Source organism: Myotis brandtii, unplaced genomic scaffold (assembly GCF_000412655.1).
Source record: "Myotis brandtii unplaced genomic scaffold, ASM41265v1 scaffold1296, whole genome shotgun sequence".
NCBI lineage: Eukaryota > Metazoa > Chordata > Mammalia > Chiroptera > Vespertilionidae > Myotis > Myotis brandtii.
This window is the reverse complement of record NW_005354580.1, coordinates 293,234-319,093: the sequence shown is the minus strand read 5'-3', so window position 1 is coordinate 319,093 and position 25,860 is coordinate 293,234. Positions and strand designations below refer to the sequence as shown.

Genomic DNA, 25,860 nt, shown 5'->3' with positions numbered 1-25,860 from the left:
CCATTACTTCACCGATTTCAGTGGGTTCTGGGCCCAGGTGAGAAAAGATTAATAATACATACCTTGGAATACTTCATGAAGCAAAAGTTCTGACTTAGAAAACAGAAAATTTCAGTGACACTCTGATCTACTTTAAAATGGTGATTTTCATAACACATTTCATCATTTGTTAATTTTGAAACCTGAAGCAATTCCCCTTGAGCTATTGCTTGATTCTTCATAAAAGAAGCAATTATTATGAAAAACGACCACATAAATCTTGATATATCCACAAAATCTTCCACAAACAATTCTCTTTCGTATAGGAATAAAAGGCAGTCTTCTTCATATACACATGAGTGTACAAAAACACATTCTTCACAAAAAACCGTACTTCCTTGGGCTTAGTTAGGTGACAGCAGAAGTGCCAACTGGAGTTTTCCCTGGCTTTAAAACTGGAACGAAACAACTCTCAACATTTGCAAAACATTCCTTTATTATTAGAAATAAATTATTTGTATAAAAAATTGCATGCGTCAACCATTGCATTTATTTTGAGCACAGCCCAGGGCTTCAATCCATCAGCCATTACAAGAAACAGATTCATTGTCTTATACAAGTGAACAATGTGGCACAGGAACAGGAGTTCTCACAATCACAGAAAAATACTTACAGAGTAACATCAGACATGGTTTATTTCAACAGCATTTTTTTTTTTTCACAAGCTAACATTAGTTTTCCGTTTGTGATTTATTTTTAACTGCTCATGAGTAAGCAATACTTTAGCTTGAGACTTCATTGGTTGGATTGTCTAAAATGGGTTTCTTCACTCTCTGTTGTTGATATTTTGGGCTCATGGCTACTTTTTGTTCCTCACAAGATTGACTATTGATTTGATTGACTGTAGTCCAAAGAGATCTCCAGGAGTGAGTCTTAGTGGTGTCATGTTCGTTGTTTGAGATCACATACCAGATTTCTTCATATTGTGTCATTTCCCTGTCTCAGATTGAATGATCGCTGTAGCTGATATATGTTGTCTTGGTAGAGGAAGCTGTTAAGATAAATTAAGACAAATTACTAGTATATAATAATAAATTATTTTTACAAAATGTTTTTAAAATTCAAACTCCATAATGACTATTGTTATAATATTCAATTTGTACTATGTTACTTATTATTTTTAGACCATGTAGAAGGAAATCAATGATTGTAGGAATAAAAATGCTGCAGCAATTTTAATCTGTAAAACAACTAGCCTCACTTATGGTATAGGTATTTAGCAGAAAATTAAAAATGTAACAGTTCTGATCTTTAATAAACTTGGGTAAAATTTAATTTGTATGTGTATTTTGATTAATAAAGATTTGCAATATGAAAAATGAAAGAACAAATAAATTATCTATCCTGTAATATTAAAAAAAACTTATTACAGTCTCAGTTAAATTCTTTGAGTCTGCTTTGATGACCAAAAAGGGTTACTAATTATAATTAGTTGTACTTTGAAAATGAATATATCTTCCATTTTAAAATAATGCTTTTAGACTCTAAAAAGAAACATAGTAAAATATCAAGTGCATAGAATATTTATAAATATTAAAGTAAATATGTGTATTGCCAATACATATTTATGATCTGCTTTCATCCAACGGATACAAATGGAGATGTTTAAAAAATAAATAGACTCAAAGAAGGAATTAATATTTAATTATATTAGTACCAACTTACTATAATGTAAAACTCATTATTGTAAGACTTTTACAAATATATGAATAAGAAAATATTCTAAGTCCAATTTGTACTCATGCTTGCATTTCCAGAGAATCTAAATCTAAATCCAAAGAATTCCTTTGGGTTTTTGAAAGATATGATGGAATAAATAAATCTCTGTTCTAAAATTCAAATGTGATGTCCTATTTTTCTATGGAATTCTGGAATGAATAATCTGAAGAAATATATGGAAAGAATGCAAAATGTGTATGTGTTTCACTACATAGATCTAATTCAGGATGAAACAGATTTTTAAAGAATAATTTAGTGTTATATGGAGGCTAAATGGATAACAAAACAAGATTCTTCCTTACATATGCTGTCTACAAGAGACTCACTTCAGATCAAAAGATACACACATATTGAAAGTAAAGGGTTAGAAAAGCTATTTCTTGAAAATGGAAATGAAATAACAAAAGCTGACAAAATAGACTTTAAAACAAATGCTACGTAATAGACAAAGAAAGACCCAACAATTCCACTTGTGGGTATGTATTCGAAATTGAAAGACATATACATCTATATGCTCATTGCAGCATTATTTACAATAGCAAAGATAGAGAAGTGATCTAAGTGTCCATAAGTCGATGAATAGATAAAGAAGAGGTGATACATGAATATATATATGACACAGCCCTAAAAAAGAATGTAATCTTGGCATCTGCAATAACATGGGTGGATCTCGAGGGTATTGTACTGAGTAAAATAAGTTAGACAGAAGAAGACAGTGCCATATGATCTAACTTATATATGGAATCTAAAGAACAAAATAAACGAACAAGCAGAAAAGACTCATAGATACAGAGAACATTTTGATAGTTGCCAAATGGAAAGGGGTTGAATGGATGGGAGGAAAAAAATGAAGGGATTAAGAAATGCAAATTGGTAGTTACAGACTAGTCACAGAGATTTAAAGCCCAGCATAGAGAATATAGTCAATAATCTATAATAATAAAAGCATAATATGCTAATTAGACCAGACGTCCTTCCACATGATCTTCTGGACGAAGCCAGAGTTGCGAGGGAAGCCCAGGTCCTGGGTGCCTGCTGGCAGCCAGAGGAAAGCCTGGGTCCCAGGTGCCAGAGGGAAGCCAGTGCCAGCAGCCGGGGGAAGGAAGGCCTACTCTTGCACGAATTTTGTGCATTGGGCCTCTAGTATTATAATATCTATGTATGGTATCAGATGGGTATTGGATTTATTAGGATAATCACGTAGTAAATTATGTAACATCTAATCACTGGGCAGTACAGCTGAAACTAATATAATACTGTATGCCAACTGAATAAAAAATAAAAAAATATTTAAAGTAAAAACGTGAATAATTTAGTTTTTTAACATTGAATAAGGAAATTGTAAAGCTCTTCCTCTTAAATAATTGGCAATCAGGCTCATTCCATTTTAGTGGACATCACCCCTGGTGACTGAGCAGGTAAACTCTTACTAGAGCCTGAGATCATGCCAAGTTCACCATCACTAAGATTAGCATAGATAGCCCAAAGAAGTGCTAATATTTTTGCTATGTTTAATATCATTGAATATTATGAGCTTCATACCAAAAATAGGTGACATATCTGCTTATCTTATCTATATTGTTCTAGGTTATTTTTGTGGCACAGTGGAAAGGAAGTAGATTTTAGACCTGGTTTTAAATTATATTGTTTCTTGCACAATAAGAAAAAAAAAGTTCACTGGTTCTCAGTTTCATCACTGGTCAAAAACATAAAACATTGTGTTTTTTTCATGAGTATGGAAGCAGATTTGTGAGTATGGAAGCAGAAATAGGTTTGTGGAGGACCAGCTGGTGTCTTAAGGAATCAATACAGAATCTTATTTTTTTACTTACTTTTCCAAGTGAAACATAATGATTTTTATGCTTGCTTGCTTTTTTATTTTATTTTTATTTCTAATTTATATGATGCTCTCAGATGTCTCTAAATTTCTTAAAAGAAAATAAAATCTTCAACTATGTTTTTGAAGGCCTTCCATAAAACTATGTGGGCAAGATAAAGAAAAATTGTCATAAGAGTTAGAAAATAACCCTTAAAAAGGTTGTTCAATTGCATGCCTTATTCAATATATTCAACAGTAACTAAAAATATATAAAATAGTTATCAAATTTTATTGTAGCTGTAAATAAAAATTATGGTTGAAATATAAGAACAATAGCCAAGAAAGGTCTTGAGGAAGATGATATTTAGATGTTAATTCAACATAAAATGATTTAGATGAGACCATCTTTAAGGATCATTCCAACTTAAAGCCCATAGCTAGTTAAAGATCCATACTTCATTTTTTGAATTCCTAGAAGTGATCTCCAAGGGAAAAGATGATAGATAGAATTCTATTGAGAATTGAGACTACAATTTACAAAGGGAAAGCAATCTTAATTTTTCTAATGTATAGAAAAGGGAGTGCAGGGCTCTGCAAACCAATGATTTAGTCAATATGAAATCAATGATAAAGCACAAATCTTATGAATGGCAAGGATCTTTATCCCAGAAGTATTACAGAGTGAAATTGATGAAAGATGTACAGATGAGTTAATAGAGATAATTTTTACAGAGGTAATGAATATGCTTATGTGAAAAATAGTAGGATACAGTAACAATGAATTTCCTGTGCACACCACACTGTGCTCATAAGCTAGAGAAAGCAGATCTACCTTCAGCAGTCGCTGTTTTTATGAATTATGCATGAACATAGCTTAAGGAGTATCATGTGACAGTCTTTGTTAGTTGGATACAGTTGATACAATTCATATATATCAACTCTATTTCTAACTCCCTTCCCAAATTTTTAGGAAACAATAGGACCCGTTTTGTTTAGCATGTAGGATTCTGCAAATTTAGTAAGTAACATGGACCTGATGCTCTCCTTTCCAGCCTCACATCACTTATATTTTTTCTGCATGGTGAAGCTTTAAAACCTTAAATCTGTGACGAGAATTCCTGGCATTAACAAGTCATCATTAAGATGAAGTTTCTACAGATAATGGACTGGTAGAGCTGCTCCATGGCCACGAAGGAAAAAAATGATTGCATGCATATCATAAATCCACAGCTAATTTGTCAGGAAAAAAATCCCAAGAATAGAACCATAGTCATAATCATCAAAATCCTCAACATGTTTATAAAAAGAAAGAGGGTTGCTAAAACAACAGTGTTTGAATTTTATGTCTTCTCTTTTCTATTAACCACAGACCAATCTATATTTTCAGGGCAACAATGATATATTTACCTTTAGATGGTGATTTATAGTTTACAAAACACTGTCACGAATGTCACTGTCACTTCACTGTGGTGATTTATCAAAAGTCTGGTAGCAGAAAGTGTGAGAATGCAGCAACACAGATGCTGTATCAGTGCACTAATCAGCCCTGGATTTATTGAGAATAGACTCCACCCATTTCAAGAAGAGGTGTTTCAGTCTGAAGAGGGATGGTACTAGTTAAATGGCAAAGGCCTTTCTAGTACTTAATTACACTTCTATAGACATAAGACATACTTTCAGAAGACATATTGCATTTACGTATTCAAGTTATTGAGACTTTTAGAGGTTTTGTGGTTTTAGAAGACTTTTGACCCCATTAAAACTACTGGTACATGTAGTAAAGATAACAGGGACACAGGGGTTCACAATACTAGTCATGTAAGTGGACAAAGGTTAGCAGTGGTTACCTGGAGTGGGACTGTGCAAGGATGTGTGAATGTGCAAACTTTGGGCACAACTTATTCAAACCCAAACTACTCCTATAAAAGATGGATACAGTCTGCCCTAATCAGTTTGGCTCAGTGGATAAGAGCGTCATCCTGTGGACTGAAGGGTCTCAGGTTCGATTCCGGTCAAGGGCATGTACCTTGGTTGTGGGCACATCCCCAGTAGGAGGTGTGCAAGAGGCAGCTGATCAATGTTTCTCTCTCATCAATGTTTCTAACTCTCTATCCCTCTCCCTTCCTCTTTGTAAAAAATCAATAAAATATATTTAAAAAATTGGGGGGGACTCTCTCCGCCTCCCCACGTGGGAGTCTGTGCTTGCTTCTCAATAAATTTCCATCTTTTCCTATAAAAAAAAAGATGGATACACTCAAATCTCCAAAGTATAATTTAACCTTCATTTAGGTAGTAATTGACTTGATCTTGATTCACCCTTTAAACTTTCTTTATATTCTAAAAGTGAGTATCAACTCCTCAAGAATATTATAGGCTTACCTTCTATACATATCCCACAATTGCGATCTTTCTTATTTCAGAGAAAACAGGGAAATGCACACATGTTATATAATTTATGTTGATAATTTCATCATCAACAGAAAAAAATAAAAGGGAAAGAAAATGTATGAGACTTATTTCTATACTATGGGATTAGTCTTTAGCAATACTCAACATTTTCCTCTTCAAGAAACCCACTTACTTTTTGAAAGGTTGGGGAAAAGCTGATGTTTGTTTTTTTTCTCACTAGAGTCCAGAGATGAATCTGAGATCACTGGCATTTATTTCACTGTATCTTTGGTTGTTCCTATTTGCAACCATATCATATAAAGCTTTCTGGATTAAGACTAAAAAACAAGCCCATTTATAGATTCTGGTAGATCATAGAAGTGTCAGTGTTCAAAATGTATCATTGGCTAACAGCAGTTTCCTGGCATTCTACAATAGGTTTTAACTTCCTGCCCTGATGCTTTCAAGGCAAAAAACAGATAAAATTCTGCCCTTAAATCACAAATATTATACTCTGATTGCGTTGAGAGTAGCTATAGGACATCTTTGGCTAAGAGACCAAATAGGCCCATTATTAGTAAATTGCTTACCTATAATCAGTGATGATTGTAATAATGTTTTATCCTAACCCATCCTTGTCATGTCTTTTCTTGCAGTTTCTCAAGGTTGCGTATTTGCAGAAAGGTGAATATGTGGGGAGTGTCTGTAGATTTATTAAAAAGTTTATTTCTCTACAAGTGACTACATTTGGTATTAGTGGAGGTAATCTTCACTAGATCTGGCTAATAATTCCAAGAAGTCTGATAGTAATTGAAGCCAATAAGTTTAATTAATCAATACTTATCTTCTAAGGATATTTCTGCATATGGGGCATTTAGAGTAGACAATGTTCATCTGGAAATCTTGATGTTTATAAATCTAGTGAAGACTAGAAGTTGTTATAATAATTAAGTCAGATAAAATCAACTCTTAAGCCCTAACCAGTTTTGCTCAGTGGATAGAGCGTCAGCCTGCGGACTGAAGGGTCCCAGGTTCGATTCTGGTCAGGGCATGTACCTTGGTTGCAGGCACATCCCCAGTAGTGGGTGTACCGGAGGCAGCTCATCGATGTTTCTCTCTCATTGATGTTTCTAACTCTCTATCCCTCTCCCTTCCTCTCTGTAAAAAATCAAATAAAAAATATATTTTTAAAAAATCAACTCTAAATCTTCCCTGAATTTCATGTCAGAAGTACAGAGAATAGGGGAGACAGCCTGCTGGAGGAGTCTGAGAGGAAGACAGTTAATTTTGCACAGGATTTTAGCCTGAATTATTAAATACACATGTTGGATTCCCAAAAGACAGGAAGCCACTCTAATTCAAATGCCTTAGCTTTTATTTATTTTTGATCCATCTACAGAACTAGTACTGTGATGTTGGTTACTTTTGTTTGTTAGTTTTAACCATACTCAGCTTTCTGGTATTTTTATAATACAAATCTTCAATCTATTTGCTGCTCTTCCATAGGTACCAAGAAGAACTGCATAGATCAGATAAACTCTCCTGGATTACCTTGGTACCAGTGTCTCACTATCGTGTGCTCCTTTAGGGCTGGACTGTGGAAGGTAGATGAGGAAGGGAAAAGCACAGTGGTGGTTGTAGAAAAGATTCTATTTTCAGGGTCATGAGGCTTTCAGGCGAGAGCTCTAATTATCTTAATTTATTCAAGGAGGGAAGTCAAAGGAAGCCAAAGAAGGGGACCACTTGGGGGAAACAAGTATTAACTATCATTTAACATCACATGTCGGTTAACCAGCTTTCATATTTCCCCACATCTCCAAAAGACACTTATTTGTGTAAGATCTTTGCTAGTATGTCCCATAAATATTAGGTAGCTATTAATTCTATAAAGAGCAACAAATAATGAACTAACAAAGATTAAAGATTTGTTCCTAATTATTAAAAGATAATTTTTAAAAAATATATATATTTTATTGATTTTTACAGAGAGGAAGGGAGAAGGATAGTTAAAAACACTGTTCAGCTGCCTCCTGCACACCTCCTACTGGGGATGTGCCCACAACCCAGGCACATGCCCTTGACCGGAATCGAACCTGGGACCTTTCAGTCCGCAGGCCAACGCTTTATCCACTGAGCCAAACTGGTTAGGGCTAAAAGATAATTTTTATATTTAGAAGATAGTCCCAAGCTCAGTAATGCCTCCAAAGAGAGACCTGAGTGTCACACGCTGAAAAGAGATCGTGTGTGCATGTTTATGCTCCTCAGAAGAGCCATGAACCTTGAAGTCATTTGGTCAGAACCAAATGGGTCTCACAGCCATGATGGTCACATGGTGTGCAAGTACCGTCATGCCCCTGGAGCCATGTGGCGCAGTCCCCAAGACGAGTAGAAGAATGTTCAACGTACATCTATTAGGAAGTGCTCCCGCTCTTGACCATCGGAAAGTCTACGGATGACTTACTGTTGGTTTCAAGACTCTCACAGAGTTCATTTTTCACCTCGCCATTGGGTCTGTCATTTCCTTTTTGGATCAGTTTGCTTTGCATGGTGGCAGCCGTCACCACAGCCTTGAAGCTCCTTTTGCGTTTTTGAACGTTCTGCTCTGGATGGAAAATTATAATATAAACCTTGGGCATATAGAGCATGCCCAAAGACACCGAAGCACTTAAACTCATGGAGACAGTAAGTGTTGTTGTTTGGATGTACATCTGAAGGGAGGAAAAAAAAAAGATTAATGTTGGTAAACCTGATCTAAGATAAGGCAAATAATATAATCGTTTTCTGAAATTATTCCAGCTTCTCTGCTAAACTTGAATGAGAAGGTACTTATGGAAATTGCCCTTAATTATAGTCAAGCATTTCTTAATCCCATCTGCAAATGTGGGTAAAGTTGTATTATTTAGGAAGTCCAATTGTTAAAACAGACAACATATCTATGATCCTCATTAATATCTGTTCACTCCAATAATACCTCTGAAAATGTAAAGTCGTCAAATTATATCTGGCAAGCCCAGGACCCAAACTAATTATGTCCTTTTAAATAAAGGATCTAAAGACATTCAACTTTGGGTGGTAGAGATGGGTGGAGGTGGAAGAAGGCATAGAGGGGATAAAAGGTAATGGGGAAGAATAACTAAATACACTGTATTAATATTTTGAAATAAATAAAAAAAATTCAACCTCAAGGGTAAATACCTGAACCAGCCTCAGGATTGCCTTGTCCTAGGGGAAACAGTTTCTCATAACAGATCTAAACCATGAGGAGAACTTCAGACACTGGAATGGAGACTGTCCCTGTTTGTGAAATCCTACCACCAGGTTACTGAGTTTACTGTTGAATTCATCTACCATTAAGGCTGTCTTTTTGCACAAGACCACATTGTGAGCATGTGAATACCCTTCAACAGGTGATAGAAATATGATTTGTTTCAAAGTTCTCTTCCTCCAGGAAGTCATCAATGATAAATCTTATCGTAATGATAATGTTTTTTTTTAAATTTTACTCTTAATGCCTAATACAATGAAAAATGAAAACAATGGAGTACTTCACTAATGTGTAACGATGTGATTATAATCATTTATATGAACTTTGCAGTAAATTATATGAAATGTACAACTAGAATATAAACTTTGTTAGAGCCAGTAATCTATATTTTTGCTTATATACATTGAAGAAACTATCCAAGACTCTAGACAAATAATAACTCAGAAGCTTCTCATTTTTTGGTATGTGATTATCTTCAAGAAGATATGATTTATACTCAATTTGATTTACACAGTTGTACAGAAAATGCTTCCCATAATATTCCACTCTGTCAAACGAACACCAGTAATGGCTACAACACATGGCTGATGACATTTCAAGTCAGCAGCACAATGCATAGCCTCAGTTGAGCTCATGCATGTTGGGCTCATGCATACCTGCCTAATAGAGACATGATCCCAAAGCATCTTGTCAGCAAAGCCACAAATTACTACATGGCATGACCTCATACTAACTGCCAATAAATGAAACCTGAATTAAATTTGAAAGAACTAAGGCCTTCCCCCATGGCGACCATGCCTTCCCTGCCTGCTAAGTGAGCTCCTGAGCTCCACAGAAGTGGACAAGTCCCTGTCCATCTCCTTCGAACAGGTGGTACCACCGCCCCCTGTCACCATGAGTGAGGCAGGGTTGAGCCTATCACTTCCAGCCCCACCCCCCACCCCCCGAGTGGGTGCTTGGCCTCCCCCATAATGTGGACATGTGCCTACTGTCTCCCTGTGAGATTGAGCACTGCTAGGCCGTGCCTATGGTGACGGTCCCCACATGCCCCGGCAGCTCCAGTGACAGCAGCACGTCCATCAGCGAGTCCCTGCCCACAATGCCTGACTCAGACCCCCTGCCTGCTGCCCCTGGCACTGCAGACTCAGACGAGGACATGGAGAGCTGCCTGACTCAAGGTCCCCCACCACTGCCCACCTTGTCCCCCAGCTGCATGGTGGATCTCCAGCTGCTGCCCCCAAACAGACCAGCTGACAGAGAGCTTAGACCAGTGATGGCGAACCTTTTGAGCTCGGCGTGCCAGCATTTTGAAAAACCCTAACTTAACTCTGGTGCCGTGTCACATATAGAAATTTTTTGATATTTGCAACCATAGTAAAACAAAGACTTATATTTTTGATATTTATTTTATATATTTAAATGCCATTTAACAAAGAAAAATCAACCAAAAAAATGAGTTCGCGTGTCACCTCTGTCCTAGACTGTACCCACAAGTCCCTGGCTCGCCCCACCCCCAGCACTGCCAACCTCAAACCCACTCCAGTGATCACTGCCAAGACCAAGGGGCTACCTGGGCCAGTCTACCACTCAGTTCTCAGAGCGATCCCAGTGACAAGAGAGATCTGGCACCCCTGCCCAGAAAGTCCCCAGACCCATCCCAGTCAGCCAGCAACAGCCAGTGGGTTGGAGGCCTCACCTGGCTCCCCTGTCTACCTTGATCTGGCTTAGCTGCCCCAGGAGGCAGTGTCTGCCGGTGGGTGAGGAATTCTTTCGACGGGTGCAAGTGCTATGCTACTTCAGCAGCAGCCAGGACCAGCTCAAGGAAGAGGCATGCCTGACCTCCAGGAGACCCCGATCCCCACCTTCACTCAATGGCCATGCAAGAGTGGTTTTAGGGGACGTATGCCTGGCACCAGGCACTGGACATTAGTCCATGCAGGACAAGGCCTTCCCAGTAGCCCTCCTCCCCGACCCTCAGCCCACTGTACTGAGAGTCACTGCATCAGAAATAAACCAAGTGCCCCACTTAAAAATTTTTTTTAGAATGTTCTGATAAACTGTGGACCTGTGGCTTTAAGCCTTATACATCTCCCTGAGTTTTGCCACCTACTTTTAAGCAACTTATCATATGCATGCTCATAAACTTCTCCTGGGTTGATTAATCCTCTCTGAATTCCTACCTATTCTCCAGCTAGCATTGCTATGCAGCAAATGGGCTGCAGACAAAGGACATAAAGATAAGGAAAGGATGTAGCCAAATATCAACCACACTGGTGAATACCCCAAAGCCGCTCAAATAGGTAACCATCAGCTTTGTCCCAGTAAGACCCTGCAAGTCAATTTAGCTTAAAAACAAACATGCAAAAAAATCTCCAGACATCAAACAGCCATGAAATAACAGGAACACCACACCAAATAGCTGGATTATTTTTATGTCTTAATCTGTTGGTTTTGCTAAAATGTAAATTACCAGTTCAAGTAATACATAAACATCTTGGTATCTTGTAAATTTTCTCTGCTGCCCTAAATATAAAGGATAATTTTCTTCCATTATTCAACACAGAAATGATTTAAAATCATGTTTGTAATATATGGTAAATTTAATATTGCTAAATATTAGGCATGAAGAAAATTCTGGAGTTCTAGATTCCACATTAAATATATTACTGCAGTCTCTCTTTTCAGCAAACCAACTCATTGGAAGACATGATAAACACAGACATTAGGATTGAACCGTACTGTGCTCAGTGTTCCAAGCTCTCCATTAGACACGATGCTGTCAAATTACACCAAAATGCTGAGCTTACTTGTGTGCTCTTTTAAAACAGCTTCTGAAAAATTGTTATGTGAATTTAATTCAGGAAAAGCACCTATTCAAAATCATACCCTAAACTCCCAAATCTCACAGTGGCCTATCAATTCGTTAGAGGGCCTTGCACTGAAAGTAGATTGAACTTTTGAACTTCATTTTTGAATACTTAATATAATGAAAAAGTCATATATATCATAACCCCAATGAAAGCAACAACAACAAAATAAGCAAAGAATAAAAATGCCACCTCCTCTCATTCTAGGGGAACTAAATGTTAAATATCATGGCTTATAGGATTCTGACTATCTCCCATATGTATGAAGAAATGGAGAGATTATATTAAAAGATTGAAGGCGAGCACTTAATTTTTAAAAAACTCATAGATTGTTGTATACCTACCGAAAATTTTAATTATTTGAACCATATAAGAAAGAAACGACACCACTTATAGTTTTTTGTTGTTGTTGTTGTTGTTTTTTTTTGGGGGGGGGTGGTTGTTTATAAGATTGTTGTATACCTACCGAAAATTTTAATTATTTGAGCCATATAAGAAAGAAACGACACCACTTACAGTTTTTTGTTGTTTTTTGGGGGTGCGGGGAGGGTGGTTGTTTATATTAGAGATAAAGACGTTTACAGAGAAACTTTGGAGTTGCTGTGTGGGTGGTAAGAGCCCCATGCCAACCCACCCAGTGACAATCCAAACTCTAATAAAACTTCCCTGGCCACTGGACAGCTGTGTGATTTTATTTTCCTCCCTGAACTTTAATTTCTTCCCTATGAAATGGGGGAAGCAATACTTTTCTCATAGAAGGGTTATAAGGTGGAATGCCAATCTTTATAAAATGTCTCAAAGGCACAACATAGTAGTAACACAACAAGAGTATTTTCCCTGCAGCTTTGAATCTGAAAGGATGCTAACAGGTATATAGGACCAGAGAGGGGCTTAGAAGCCTGTATCCAAAGCAGACAGCTCTGTTTACTGAATAGCTGACAGCCATCATCTAACTATATGATGTCAAGAGAAAGGCTTTTGTGATCTTACTTCAAAGTAGGCAGAATAAAATCATGCCCCTAAGTCAATTCTATTTGCTGATGTCAAGGCTATAGTCACTGTCTGTGCTACAGTCCTGGAATAACACACTGGCTCTCTGTATCAAGTTATAGCTCACTGGAATGTGGGAGGGAACTAGATTAACTCCCTGTAACCAACATAAATCCATTGAAAGATGCAGACAATGGCATCGGATATGTGAATGTAACCTTCTTCCTTCCAATCTTTTTTTATGCCCCACCTTCTGCCCCATCACTCCAAAATATTAATACCCGGAGGGCGCGGAGTATCTTTTCTATTACATACACTGATGGCCTGCCATGTTCTCTGCCTCCAAGCTCCATGGACATTTTGATCCTGAAGCAGGCAGATGCACTGAGTAGATTGAAGCGATCTTGGGTTTAGCCAGGGAGGAGCTGGCACAAAGGAGCATACAAACATGCCATCTTTTCTGAAACCTCTTATAGCTCCCTCTTCATTCTCCGAGGGTCATCTGTGCACATCCAGGGTCTATGGAAAGCAGGGCATGGCCTGGGTCATTAGAGACTCTAAGGAGAGTGAGGAGGGAGATTATATTGCTAAAGGAGAAAGGTCGGGCTTTTACTTCAACCGGCCACCTGCACACAGAATTCCATAACTCTGATGTTCAAGCTAGGTTTCCAATGCTTCAGTAACTAAGGTAACCAATTCTTACACCTGACACCCAAGGCAGGTTTGTGCCATGTAGTAAGAAACAAATTCATTATTTAGTCTTGACGATTTCTGTCTGGCCCTGGATGGTTTAGTCTCACTTTTTGCTACAGTAAGCCGGGTTCCATTTGGCTGCTTTGCACATAGTTTAACCAGTTAGAAAGCTACATTCGTACTTAAAGCTGACTTTCCCTGCTTTTGTTATCTATTCCCTTATCTGTGTGTTGGCCAAAGTGGCACCTGCATCCAGAAATGATTTTTCCTTTGCTATTCAGCAGGGCTTCAGTAAATGGACTTCAAAATCTCGCTAATTGTTGGAAGTGATTTTATAAAAATTGATAGAGAAGTGTACAGAGAAAGTCTGGAGTTGCCTTGTGGGTGGTAAAAGCCCCAAATCAATCCACTATGCAACAGTTCAAACTCTAATAAAATGCCTGGCAATTGGGCATAACCTTAGATGCAGCAACCCGACTCATTTGGCTGAGTCTGGACCCTAATGAACCATCACCAAATCCATATCATGTACTTTAACCATTGTTTCTCCCTTTCATCAATTCTAAAGGATCCTTCTCATCTTTCTAAAATTTTTACATTGAAGCCTCCAGACATTAGTTTTCAAATGTTCATCCATCATCTATCATCTGTCTATCATCTATCTATCTATCTATCTATCTATCTATCTATCTATCTATCTATCTATCATCTATCTATCTATCATCTACATTACTCTCTTAATCATCACATTTGGAATTATGGCCTTAAACTAGGACCAGTTTCCTGTGTGTACTACCTGTACAGTGGTCCCTTCCCTCAGAAGAGTCTCATACTTAGTATAATGACCTACTGTCACTGTTTGGAAATTCTTAATACGTTTTGAATAAAGAGGATTGTATTTTTATATTTCACTAGGCCCCAGAAGTTATGTAGATAGCGCTGCCTTAGAAACCATTTACCTGCTCGCAGATCCCAGGCTGCCCTCAGGAATCCAATCGCCTTCTTGGTAGCTCCCTTGGATGTCTGACACGCACCTAGAACTAACAAGCATCATTCCTACACCTGCTCTTCTAGTGATCTGTCATGTCTTATTAACTCCATCTTTCAGATTATTGAGACAAAAAACTTTAAAATTCCTTTCTTACAATCTTGATCTATGAAAAATCCTGGTGATTCTACCTTCAAAATTTATTCACACAGGTCATTTTCCACCACCCCTACTGGTACTACCTTAATCCTGCCAATATCATCCCTCATTTGGATTATCGCTATAACGTTCTACTAATTTCTCTTCTTTCACCCTTGTTCTTCTCTGTCTCATCACCTGATTGGTCTTAACACATCTACCAGAATAATCATTCTTTTTAAGGGTCACCCCTACTCTCAAACTTTACCATGACTCCCTACAATGATGTCCCTACAATGGCTCGTAGGATCCTCTGAATTGATCTGGTTTACTCTTGCCCTCACACTGGCCTCCTGGAACGTACCAAACATGCTTTTACTTCAGAGCTTTATATTAATTAAAGGCTAACTCTCACTTCCCTAAGGTCTTTCCTGAACTGTTCTTTTTCAGTGAGACCCTTTCTAAGCACAGCATTAAATATTGTAATCCCCATCCCTCAAGCTGCATTCCCAGCTGTCTTTTACTCCTTACCATCTAACATTTTCTACCATGAAAGTCTATATATCTTACTAATTTATGTATTGTCTATTTCCCTTAACTAGAATAAAAACTCCATGAGTATAGGAATTTTTTACCTGTTTTACTGCTATTACCTTAACACCTATAATACTGCCTGGATGATATAAAATTCCTATATTCTTTGAGGTGGTATAGGTACTTATTTTTGAATTTAGTACTTAAAGAAAATAACCCTTGTAGTTTTAAGAAGAAGACAGTAAATCAGATTCTAAATCTAGAAACTAGAAAATTTGAGGGCCCCATTAAACCTCAAATCAACATCTAGGTGGAGACAGAAACTCTTTGATAGATAAATATGATGCTCTTTAAAACTGTAAATATGTCAATAATGGGCCATTTTGTTCTCAGCTTAGGAAAAGACAATATAAATTAAAAGTCAGTGGTATCCACTTTGGTAATATAAGAGCTCTGGGCTCAGCCCTGGATCACTTCCCCATGCAAGAGCTGTATAACTGAGGGTAATGGACTCACACTATTTATAAGCTTCATTGGATTTACTCAAAGGATTTAAAGAGACAATGCTTGTAATATATTGGCACAGTGCCTGACACATATCAATCAATAAATAATACCTATAGTCATTAATTAATCTTAATCATATTTCTCTATTCATCTTCTTCCATTCCTCACACAATAAAGATTTAACAATTCCACTCTCTCAAAATAAGTCTCAAGTATTTTAGCCTTTTTAGTAGTGAGCGTGCGATTTAAAGAGACAATGCTTGTAATATATTGGCACAGTGCCTGACACATATCAATCAATAAATAATACCTATAGTCATTAATTAATCTTAATCATATTTCTCTATTCATCTTCTTCCATTCCTCACACAATAAAGATTTAACAATTCCACTCTCTCAAAATAAGTCTCAAGTATTTTAGCCTTTTTAGTAGTGAGCGCACGTGCGTGCGTGCACGCATGCATACACACACACACATACACACACAGAGGCACAAAGTATTTATTCATAAGTAAATATGTTTTATGCTTATGGGAAACTCTAGAGTCAGCACATTCAAATAATCACAGTCTAATTTCATTCTGGGAAAAATCAGCATCACGAGTGTTGTGTTTCTCCTGTCAGGTAGAAATCAGTGTTGCTAACCCATCCACAAGTCATTCCATTACTGGAGATGAAGGTGGGTTTGCTCTGATCCATTTGCAGCCTCTCATCTTGTCATTTTTGGCCGGGGCACATGTTAGCAAAATAAAGGGTCAAATCAAAAGGTGATGCAGAACAAGGCAGGTTCACAAGTGAGGTTTGAATTCTTAACCTTGGACTTATTGGGAATGGTGGGAACCAGATGCAGAGAGTAATAAAGCATCAACCAACAAGTAGAACATCAGCTTTGCTGGGGATAGGAAAGGAGAAGTGTAAGGAAATTCAAGATCCTCTAAAGAAGGAAGAATACATATTGGACTTATAATACATGCTTATAATGAAATATGCATGATATTCAATATTTGCATTAATAGTTTATTTTTTTATTAAAGCCTGGTAGACATTTTATGAAGTAGATGTTTTAAAGTAGAGCATTATTAAATAAAATTTAGTCTACATAAGTATTATTTATAGGAACATAAGAAAAATAATTTCTCAAACAATGATGCTGCCTTTTCTATTGTGACATATGAATGAGGCCTCTACTTGCTAACTGTTCATTGGTTTATCTTTTACAGATAATTTCCTTAATGTTTCCTTCTATGGACTCCTGCTTCAATGCTGCCTTTTAGCTCTTTATCACTTTGCAACAGCATGGTCAGAACTGAGAATAAGAGTAATGGAGATATTTTAATTGTTATGATTTAAATAGTGTCTATTTTAATGGGTACCAAACATAATAAATGGAATATATACAAGAAGAGAACAAATAACAAAAGTTTAAATTTTTTATGAAAGAAGCCAGGGAGAGAAAATACTTACTATAAGAACAAACTTTATGAACTATATAATTATATATGATATATATTACATAGAGTTAATATCACTCAAAACATTTTAAAAGTCCTGTGATTGCAGTTGGTTTGTGCTTAAACATACTAATAGCATCTCAAAGTTTTCTGATGTTGATTAAAGAGGTAACTTTGGGTATTGTACAATAATTACAATCATAATTCTTACCAGTTATTGAGGATGAAGTATCAGTGCTATACCAAATATTTTATGCACATATTTCCTCACAATAATCCTGTATCTTAGAAGTGGGTCTATTTTGGAGAATTTAAATAACATCTTCAAAGTCACACACTCATGAAGATAAAGCTGAGGTTTTAACTGAGGACTGTCTGACTGGCAAGTCCATATCCTTACCACGCACCATGTGGCTCCCATAGATACACCGAGAGGTGAAAGTATAGGAATAGTATGACTTGAAACCTCACCAAATCAGAATATCATCCATTTTCTAATAGAGTTTGGCTACATTTCTTAAAAATTTAAGACTCAGTTAAAACACCTGAATTAACATCTAATTGAGAATTCAAAGGGTTCTCTTCAAAACTGCTGTTATCAACCATCTACCCTCCTCATAAAAATCCTCACTGTGGATCCTGAAGACACTCTGGTTTTCTTAGAACTGTATCTTGTTGAGCATGCTGGAATCATCTAGTTGGAAATATAAACCTAAAGAGCTGAATAAAGTAATGTTTTAAATGAAGATACTAACAATGAGTTTGCACTGGCCAGATCAGAGAAGTATCTGATGGAACCACTGTCCATCAAGAGGACAGGGGTTCCCTTGAATCAGAAGACACATTGTCAGCACATAGCCACCAGAGAGAGGCTATTGACAACACAGTAGGTAGGCAAACTGAGGACCACAAATGCCAAGTGCTGAAAAGACTAATTTCAGTTGCACTGAAGGATCTCCATTCACCCCTTATCCATGGACTGTCTCTGGGGAGCCTGACTGTTAACACTGGTCCCTTTACTAAAGTCAACCCCAAAATAAGGTGAGTTGGGAGATATGATGTAACTCTGTCTCAAAGGGTGAGTTCCATAACTCCAGGATCATGACTCTCCTCCCTCAGCTATATTTGCACCTACTCTTGTCACATACATGCCTAGATCCTGGCAATTCTGACTCATCACATCACCATTTCTGAGATAACCTATAGAACAGTGGTTCTCAACCTTCTGGCCCTTACAGTTCCTAAGGTTGTGACCCAACCATAAAATTATTTTTGTTGCTACTTCATAACTGTAATGTTGCTACTGTTATGAATCGTAATGTAAATATCTGATATGCAGGATGGTCTTAGGCAACTCCTGTGAAAGGGTCGTTAGACCGCCAAAGGGGTCGCGACCCACAGGTTGAGAGCCACTGCTATAGAAGGATATCTTTGGGTATTAGATATTTTATTCTAAAAAATTACATATGAAGGTCAAGGTAGCCAGATTTCTGTGGAGGAAAAACCTCAGACCTAACATTGTTTTGGACTTTGTATATAGGTCCCCTATCATGTCTGATATAGACACATGAGCCTGCCTGAATGCCGGCTATGAGGGAAGCATTCAGGAGAATTAAAACTTTACCCATATATATGATGACCTCCTCAAGTCATCATGCCTACCCAAGGCATGCTGCTAATGTCAAACCGGTGATCTGCTGCCATGCGTACTGATCACACAAATTGGCACTAAGTACCTCATGGAAAGATTCAGTCCTTTGTAATAATGACAGCTCTCTCATCCTTGCTGTCTAGCTCCGGCCCACAGTATGGCTCTCTAGCCCAAGAATGTGGTTATTTTTGATAAATTCTATATTCATGTGCATGATTATTCTATCCCCCACCATTTCCTTAACCTCCTCATTTCCAATGATCTTGTCCTTTACTCCATCTCAAGCACTTGCATTCATGACCATAGCTTGGATCTTGAATACTCTTTTTTAGTTTCTTATAATAGACTCTGTAAAAGACTTTGGTTTAATATATTGATTTTGAGTAAGATATATTTTACATTATCTTGTATTTTTCCTTAAGTCATTGAATTTTACACCTAGAATGAATATGGAGTTACGTCCGCAGGCTTCAGTGATGTAAGCATTATTGCTCAGGAGTGACAAGTAGCTAATATCCAGAGGAATGGCTATTTCTCATTTCTCATACTGCATATTTCTGTGTGGAAATGTCTCACCAGGCAGACTAATAAGATACCAGAATTCATGTAAATGTGTGCAGGAACTTTTTGCAACAAAACTGACTTATTGCAAGTATTTTAAATTGGGGCTAACTTTGGCCATACTTCACTGTGATAGAATGTGGACTTTTCCGAGTGTGAAAAAGCAAATATTAAATAGTATAACTTTCATTTTACTAAGTTATAAAAAGTAAATCCAGCTACTATCAAATAAAGTATGCGTAGTTATAATCACTGCTTTATATATTACATATCAACAGTTTAATTAAATATTTTATATTCAGAAAATGACTTTTTATTTCTAGGTTTTTAATGTGAATTACCAAAATCACAACAACAATACTTATTACATTTTTATTGCGAAAATCCTATATCTTAGTTAGATGATGGGTTAAATAGACTTTTATGGATGCCATCAAGACAATTGCCATATGTACTATTGTATGTGTAAAATAATATCTCAAAGACCACAAATCAATAGTAAACAGGATTTTAGAACACAAATTATTCTAAATTTGGAGGACCATCTGGATACTATTATTAAAACTGTGTTCCTATGAGTAGAAGTAGAGAATTATGTAGACAAATTATTCCATTGGTAAATCTGATACATTGAGTTCTAAGTATGTTCAAACTATCGATGCTTCAGAATAATTGCATCCAAGTGAAAACTTTAATTGCCATAGAGAAATATCATTATCATTGACTACTCTCTACTTTAATCTTATGGAAAAATAGTCCTAAACTTTTTTTCTTTTATTACTGCTAACAAACAACTTTACTTGCCAAGTCATAAATGAAGCAGTTTACCGAGGAGAAAATTAAGAGAACAAAATACTTTTTGTTGTTGTTGTTAATCTTCACTGGAGGATATTTTTTCCATTGATTTTAGAGAGATTGGAAGGGAGGAGGAGATAGGAGGGAGGGAGGGAGAGAGAGAGAGAAGAGAGAGAGAGAGAGAGAGAGCGCCACATCAATCGGTTGCCTCCTGCACATGTCCCACGTGGGTTGGGTATTGTCTTTGACTGGAATGGAACCTGTGACCCCTGGGTTCACTGGCTAACACTCTAACCACTGAGCAATGCCAGCCAGGGTGGAAAACACACTTTTAACTGAGAAAATGGGTGTGCATAGGTATCAAAACATGTGCCCCTCTTTCCATCTTGTGGACTTGTTTCTGGGGAGAGCCTAACTCTGACTACAATTAGTGTAGCCATTTGACTAGTTTTCAACCAATACAAGCGAAAAAAATAACAAGTGGCATAAGAGTGTTTTCCAGAATTAATTGCAAGAAACCAAGAAGTGTGTGTAATGTCTCCACAAACTCTTTGCCTTTCTGCTGACGGGGTGTTTATGACAATGAGGTAGTGGAGGGTGGCCGAACCCTATGGAAGAAACAGGGGTTCCTGACTCTATGGAGGAGAGGGCCAGTCCACCAGAAACCGCTTCAGACTGTTATGTGAGAAATAACATTGTATACTCAGAGCTCATACTTTGAGTTATTTTCCTACAGGTGGTGGATTTGTAGTCCCTCAGGCTAATTGTGAGGGTTGGGAAGGGTGAAGGATAATGTCTATGGCAATCACAAAAATGAAGCTATAATGTTCTCAGACGAATTCTAACAACTGACCTTGTTCAAGTCATTACCACATTCTAACAAAGTGTCTAGTCTATCAAATATAACCGAGAGCCATTCGATTTATTCCTAGGTTCAGTGACCTTGGTCTTTAGTTAGGGAAAGAAAGAACCAAGCTAAGTTTTCTATTAAACTTTCAAGAAAAATCATTTCAGGCACTTTGTGTAGACTTCAGTACCGGAGGGATTCTGTAAGAAAGGAAGCTGTATAACACAGCACTCACAAAAGAAAGTTGGGCTGCCAATGTATAGTTTAAAATTCCACAGTCAGCAGCTTAGCACTTGTGCCTGATATACTGCTTTCTCTTTTGACCTTTTTCCCTCAGCTAGTTCATATCTGACATTGCATCTAACCAAGGTCTTTGACACTGGAAACAAATATTACCAATCTCTGAATACTCTTAAAAATTTAAGCTACAGAATTATCATTGAGAGCACTTTTTCCACAGAGCAAACTTTTGCCAGGTTCCATCATTTATTTATTTTCTTTGAATATTTATACTTTGTTTCTACTGCCAAGCCTTCCCCTGTGTCTATTTTGTTTCATGAATTTCTGTTGTATATTATTGCCCACAATTACTTACACATCTTTGCCCATTGTCCTGTAATTTTCAGACTCACTCTTTAGGGAATACCTTTCTTCTCTATTCCATTCATGTCAAGGTTTATCATGTGACATGCTTTTTCTTTAACTCTGATATTCTTATTTACTTATTTTAAAATTTTTATTTATTGATTTTAGAGAGAGAGAAACATCATTTGTTGTTCCACTTATTTATCATTCATTGGTTGATTCCTGTATGTGCCCCGATGGGAGATTGAACCTACAACCTCGGTGTATTGGAACGATGCTTCAACCAACTGAACTAACTGGGGCCAGGGCCCTATCACGTGATATGTTTTAAACAATGAGCTGTGAAGAGATATTATATACACCATGCCTAAGCAGAAGCTTTACAGGATTCAGTGATTGGCTCTTGCTTTTTCTCTCTGCCAAAAGAATGGTATATTTCAGATGGAGGCTGACCTACAGCAACTGTAATCACTGCCATGTATTATAGGGGAGAATTAAACCACTGCTGCTTATTACAGCAGCATACACTAGTAAAGGCTGACTAATATTAGTATATTCTAGAGACTCAATGCGGTGCAATTGAAAGGCACTTCTATTCAGAGAGTCCGAAAGCCAAAGTTAAATGCTTGATTTTGGCATGCCAGAATGTGGTGATCCCACGCCAATAAATTAATTTCTATGAGTTTCTTTCTCTCATATGTAAAACAGGAAAAATTATTCCTGACCTGATAAAGTAACAGGGTTGATTGTGAATAATGTATTTTTAAAAAGTGTTTGTAAGTACTGAAATAGCCCAGGACTGTTGGGTGTTAATATTATGCAGTATCAATATCCTCCCTGAAGTATTTCTGCCTCCAGCTTTTCTGTCAAATACAAGGGATTTAAAAAAATCTTGCTTTCCTGAAGTGTTGATCAGGGGCAAGAAGATGGAATGAAACAAACCAAGCCAGAGAGGTCATTAGATTTGGTCATCCGGCTGAAACCATGATCCGGTTAGGAACTCCAAAAACCCTAGTCAGGGTGGGGAAAGTAAGACCATAAAGTGCTATAGGACATTTTGCATATGTGATGGTGACCATAAGATTTCAATATCTTTCCTTATCACTTGCCTGAAATCAAAGAGCGACAACTGTTGCAAATAGAATTAAAAAGCTGAATAACAAGAAAGAGGATAATGTATCTTTTATATAATATTGGCGATAAACCAGGCTAATTATTTCTCCCTTCCAGTAGTGTTATCATTATCTAAATCTATATTGACCCAGTTCCATGGCTTCTCAATTTCTTGTCATCCCCACTTGCAATAATTTTGTTCTTTATCTCATTCGTTTTAATAATAACTGCACACATGCCAAAGTCTCTTCAAGAATCCCAAGCTCTGACCTGGCTGGTGTGGCTCAGTGGTTGTGCATCAACCCATGAACCAGAATCGGTTTGATTCCTGGTCAGGGCACATATCGGGTTGCGGGCTCCATCCCCAGTGTGGGGTGTGCAGGAGGCAGCTGATCAATGATCTCTCTTATCTTTGATGTTTCTATCTCTCTTTCCTTCTCCCTTCCACTCTGAAATAAAAATAATAATTAAAAAAAAAAATTCCAAGCTCTGACCACTACCCTACTGTTGCAAGCCTATTCCTTCTGTACAGATGCTAATAATTCTTCGACCTGACAATTTCCTCCAATACACCCATATTAAGCCCTCTCCTGTTCCTCTATTTCAGCGGTTCTCAACCTGTGGGTCGCGACCCCTTTGGCAGTCGAACGACCCTTTCACAGGGTCGCCTAAGACCATCCTTCATATCAGATATTTACATTACGATTCATAACAGTAGCAACATTACAGTTATGAAGTAGCAACAAAAATAATTTTATGGTTGGGTCACAACATGAGGAACTGTATTTAAAGAGCCAGAAGGTTGAGAACCACTGCATTTGTTCCTTATCTGTCTGAGATTTCATTGTCTGTCATTGAAAACACTGTTAAGCAAATTCCCTCCCCTTCACTATTCCTCTCTTCTATAATTGCTGTGTCCAGATAATAGAATTCCAACAGTTTAAATATAACTCACTGCTACTTCTATACCATTTTCCCGCAGGAAAACTAAAAGTGAGCTTGTTGTAAATTAGCCTCATTATAAGTTGTTAATGATAAGCCTCAACTGCGCCTCAGTGAGCCCTCAATTCTATTAGATTGTCCTCTTCAATTAACTACCCCACTCTTCAAGAACATGACTAATTCACATCTCTTTCTTTAAAACTGAAATACTTACTCTTCTCCTCACTTTTATCTGATAACTAGTTCTTATTTCATTGAGAAAACAGAAAAGATAATTAGAGAACTTCCACACACTTCCATACCACTTTTAGGAACCCACTGGCTTCAGTAATAATTATTTCTGTCTTTTCTCCTATTACTATCTAAAGCCAATTCACCCCCGATGCACAAAATTCCATCTCTTTCACCTGTTAAAGGACAGCACTTCTGATAATTACCCTCTCACCTACGTTACCAATTTTACCATTTCTATGGCATTGTAATTGAAACAGGCTATCATATCCATCTTATAAAGAAAACTTCTCATTCCATAATTTTCAAACATTAAAAAATACCCATATGCACCACTTTACAGTAAAATTCAGTGAAATTGTTGCCTCTATTTGTTTAATCCACTTGCTTTCCTTCTATTCTCTCCTGAACCCACTATAATCAGGCTCTATAAAAATTGCTCTTTGTCAAGTTCACATCTATGGAGAGAGCCCACCACATGGAAGAACATATTTGCTAATGACTCATCCAATAAAGGGTTAATATCCAAAATATATGAAGTACCCATACAACCCAACAAAACGAAGACAAACAATCCAATTAAAAAATGGGCAGAGGACCTGAATAGACATTTCTCCAAAGTGGACATCCATGGACAAGGGACATATGAAAAATTCCTCAAAGTCACTAATCATCAGAGAGATACTAGTACAAATCAAAACAACAATAGGGTATCACCTCTCACCTCCCAGAATAACTACTATCAAAAAATCAAGAAACAAGTGCTGGGGAGGTTGTGGAGAAAAGGGAACCCTACCATACTGCTGGTGGAATGCAGACTGGTGCAGCTACTATGGAATACAGTATGGAGTTTCCTAAAAAAACAAAACAAATAAACAACAACTGCCATTTGACCTAGAATATATCCTAAGAATATATCCTATGAATATATCCTAAGAAACCTAAAACACCAATCAGAAAGAATGTATACACCCCTATGTTCATAGCAGCATTATTTACAATAGCTAAGATCTGGAAACTGCCCAAATGCCCATCAGTAAATGAGTGGTGCACTATGCAGCTGTAAAAAAGAAGGATCTCTTACCCTTTGAGACAGCATGGCGGGACCTGGAGAGTATTATGCTAAGTGCAATAAGCCAGTCAGAGAAAGACAAGTATCACATCATCTCATTCATATTCTACATAATAAAAGCCCAATATGCTAAGTGTCTGGTCATCCGGTCAGCTGTTCAACCAATCAAAGCGTAATATGCTAATGATACGCTAAGGCCACTCAACCGCTCACTATGATGTGCACTGACCACCAGGGGGAAGACACTCAGACTGGTAGATTAGCTTGCTGCTGGGGTCCAGCAGATGGAGACTGAGCAAGACAGGCCAGACACACCCTGGAGCCCCCTGCAGTCCCTCCTCAGCTGGCCAACCTCCCACGTCCCTCCTGATCATGCACTGGTGAGGTCCCTTGGTCTGGCCTGCACCCTCTCTCAATCCAGGACCCCTCAGGGGATGTCGGAGAGCCAGTTTTGGCCTGATCCAGCAGGCCAAGCCGAGGGACCCCACTGGTGCACGGATTCGTGCTCTGGGCCTCTAGTCTACACTAATAAAAGAGAAACATGGTAATTGGCGTACGACCGCTACCCTTTTCATTGGCTAATCAGTGAGTATATGCAAATTAACTGTCAGCCAAGATGGCGGCCGGCAGCCAGGCACTGAAGCAAGCAGGGAGGCTTGCTTGCT

General features: G+C 37.6%; 1 protein-coding gene across 1 annotated transcript in view; it reads right to left on the bottom strand.

Moving 5' to 3' along the window:
- Positions 1-453: 453 nt before the first annotated feature.
- Positions 454-25,860, bottom strand: part of LOC102247202 (metabotropic glutamate receptor 8) — a 299,383-nt gene continuing 273,976 nt past the window's right edge. The window contains exons 5-6 of the mRNA XM_014534368.1: positions 8,427-8,673; positions 454-1,030 (exon numbers count right to left, since the gene is read on the bottom strand). Of these exons, the coding sequence (XP_014389854.1) occupies positions 981-1,030; positions 8,427-8,673 (297 nt within the window). The 3' untranslated portion in view covers positions 454-980. The remainder of the gene's footprint in view (positions 1,031-8,426; positions 8,674-25,860) is intronic.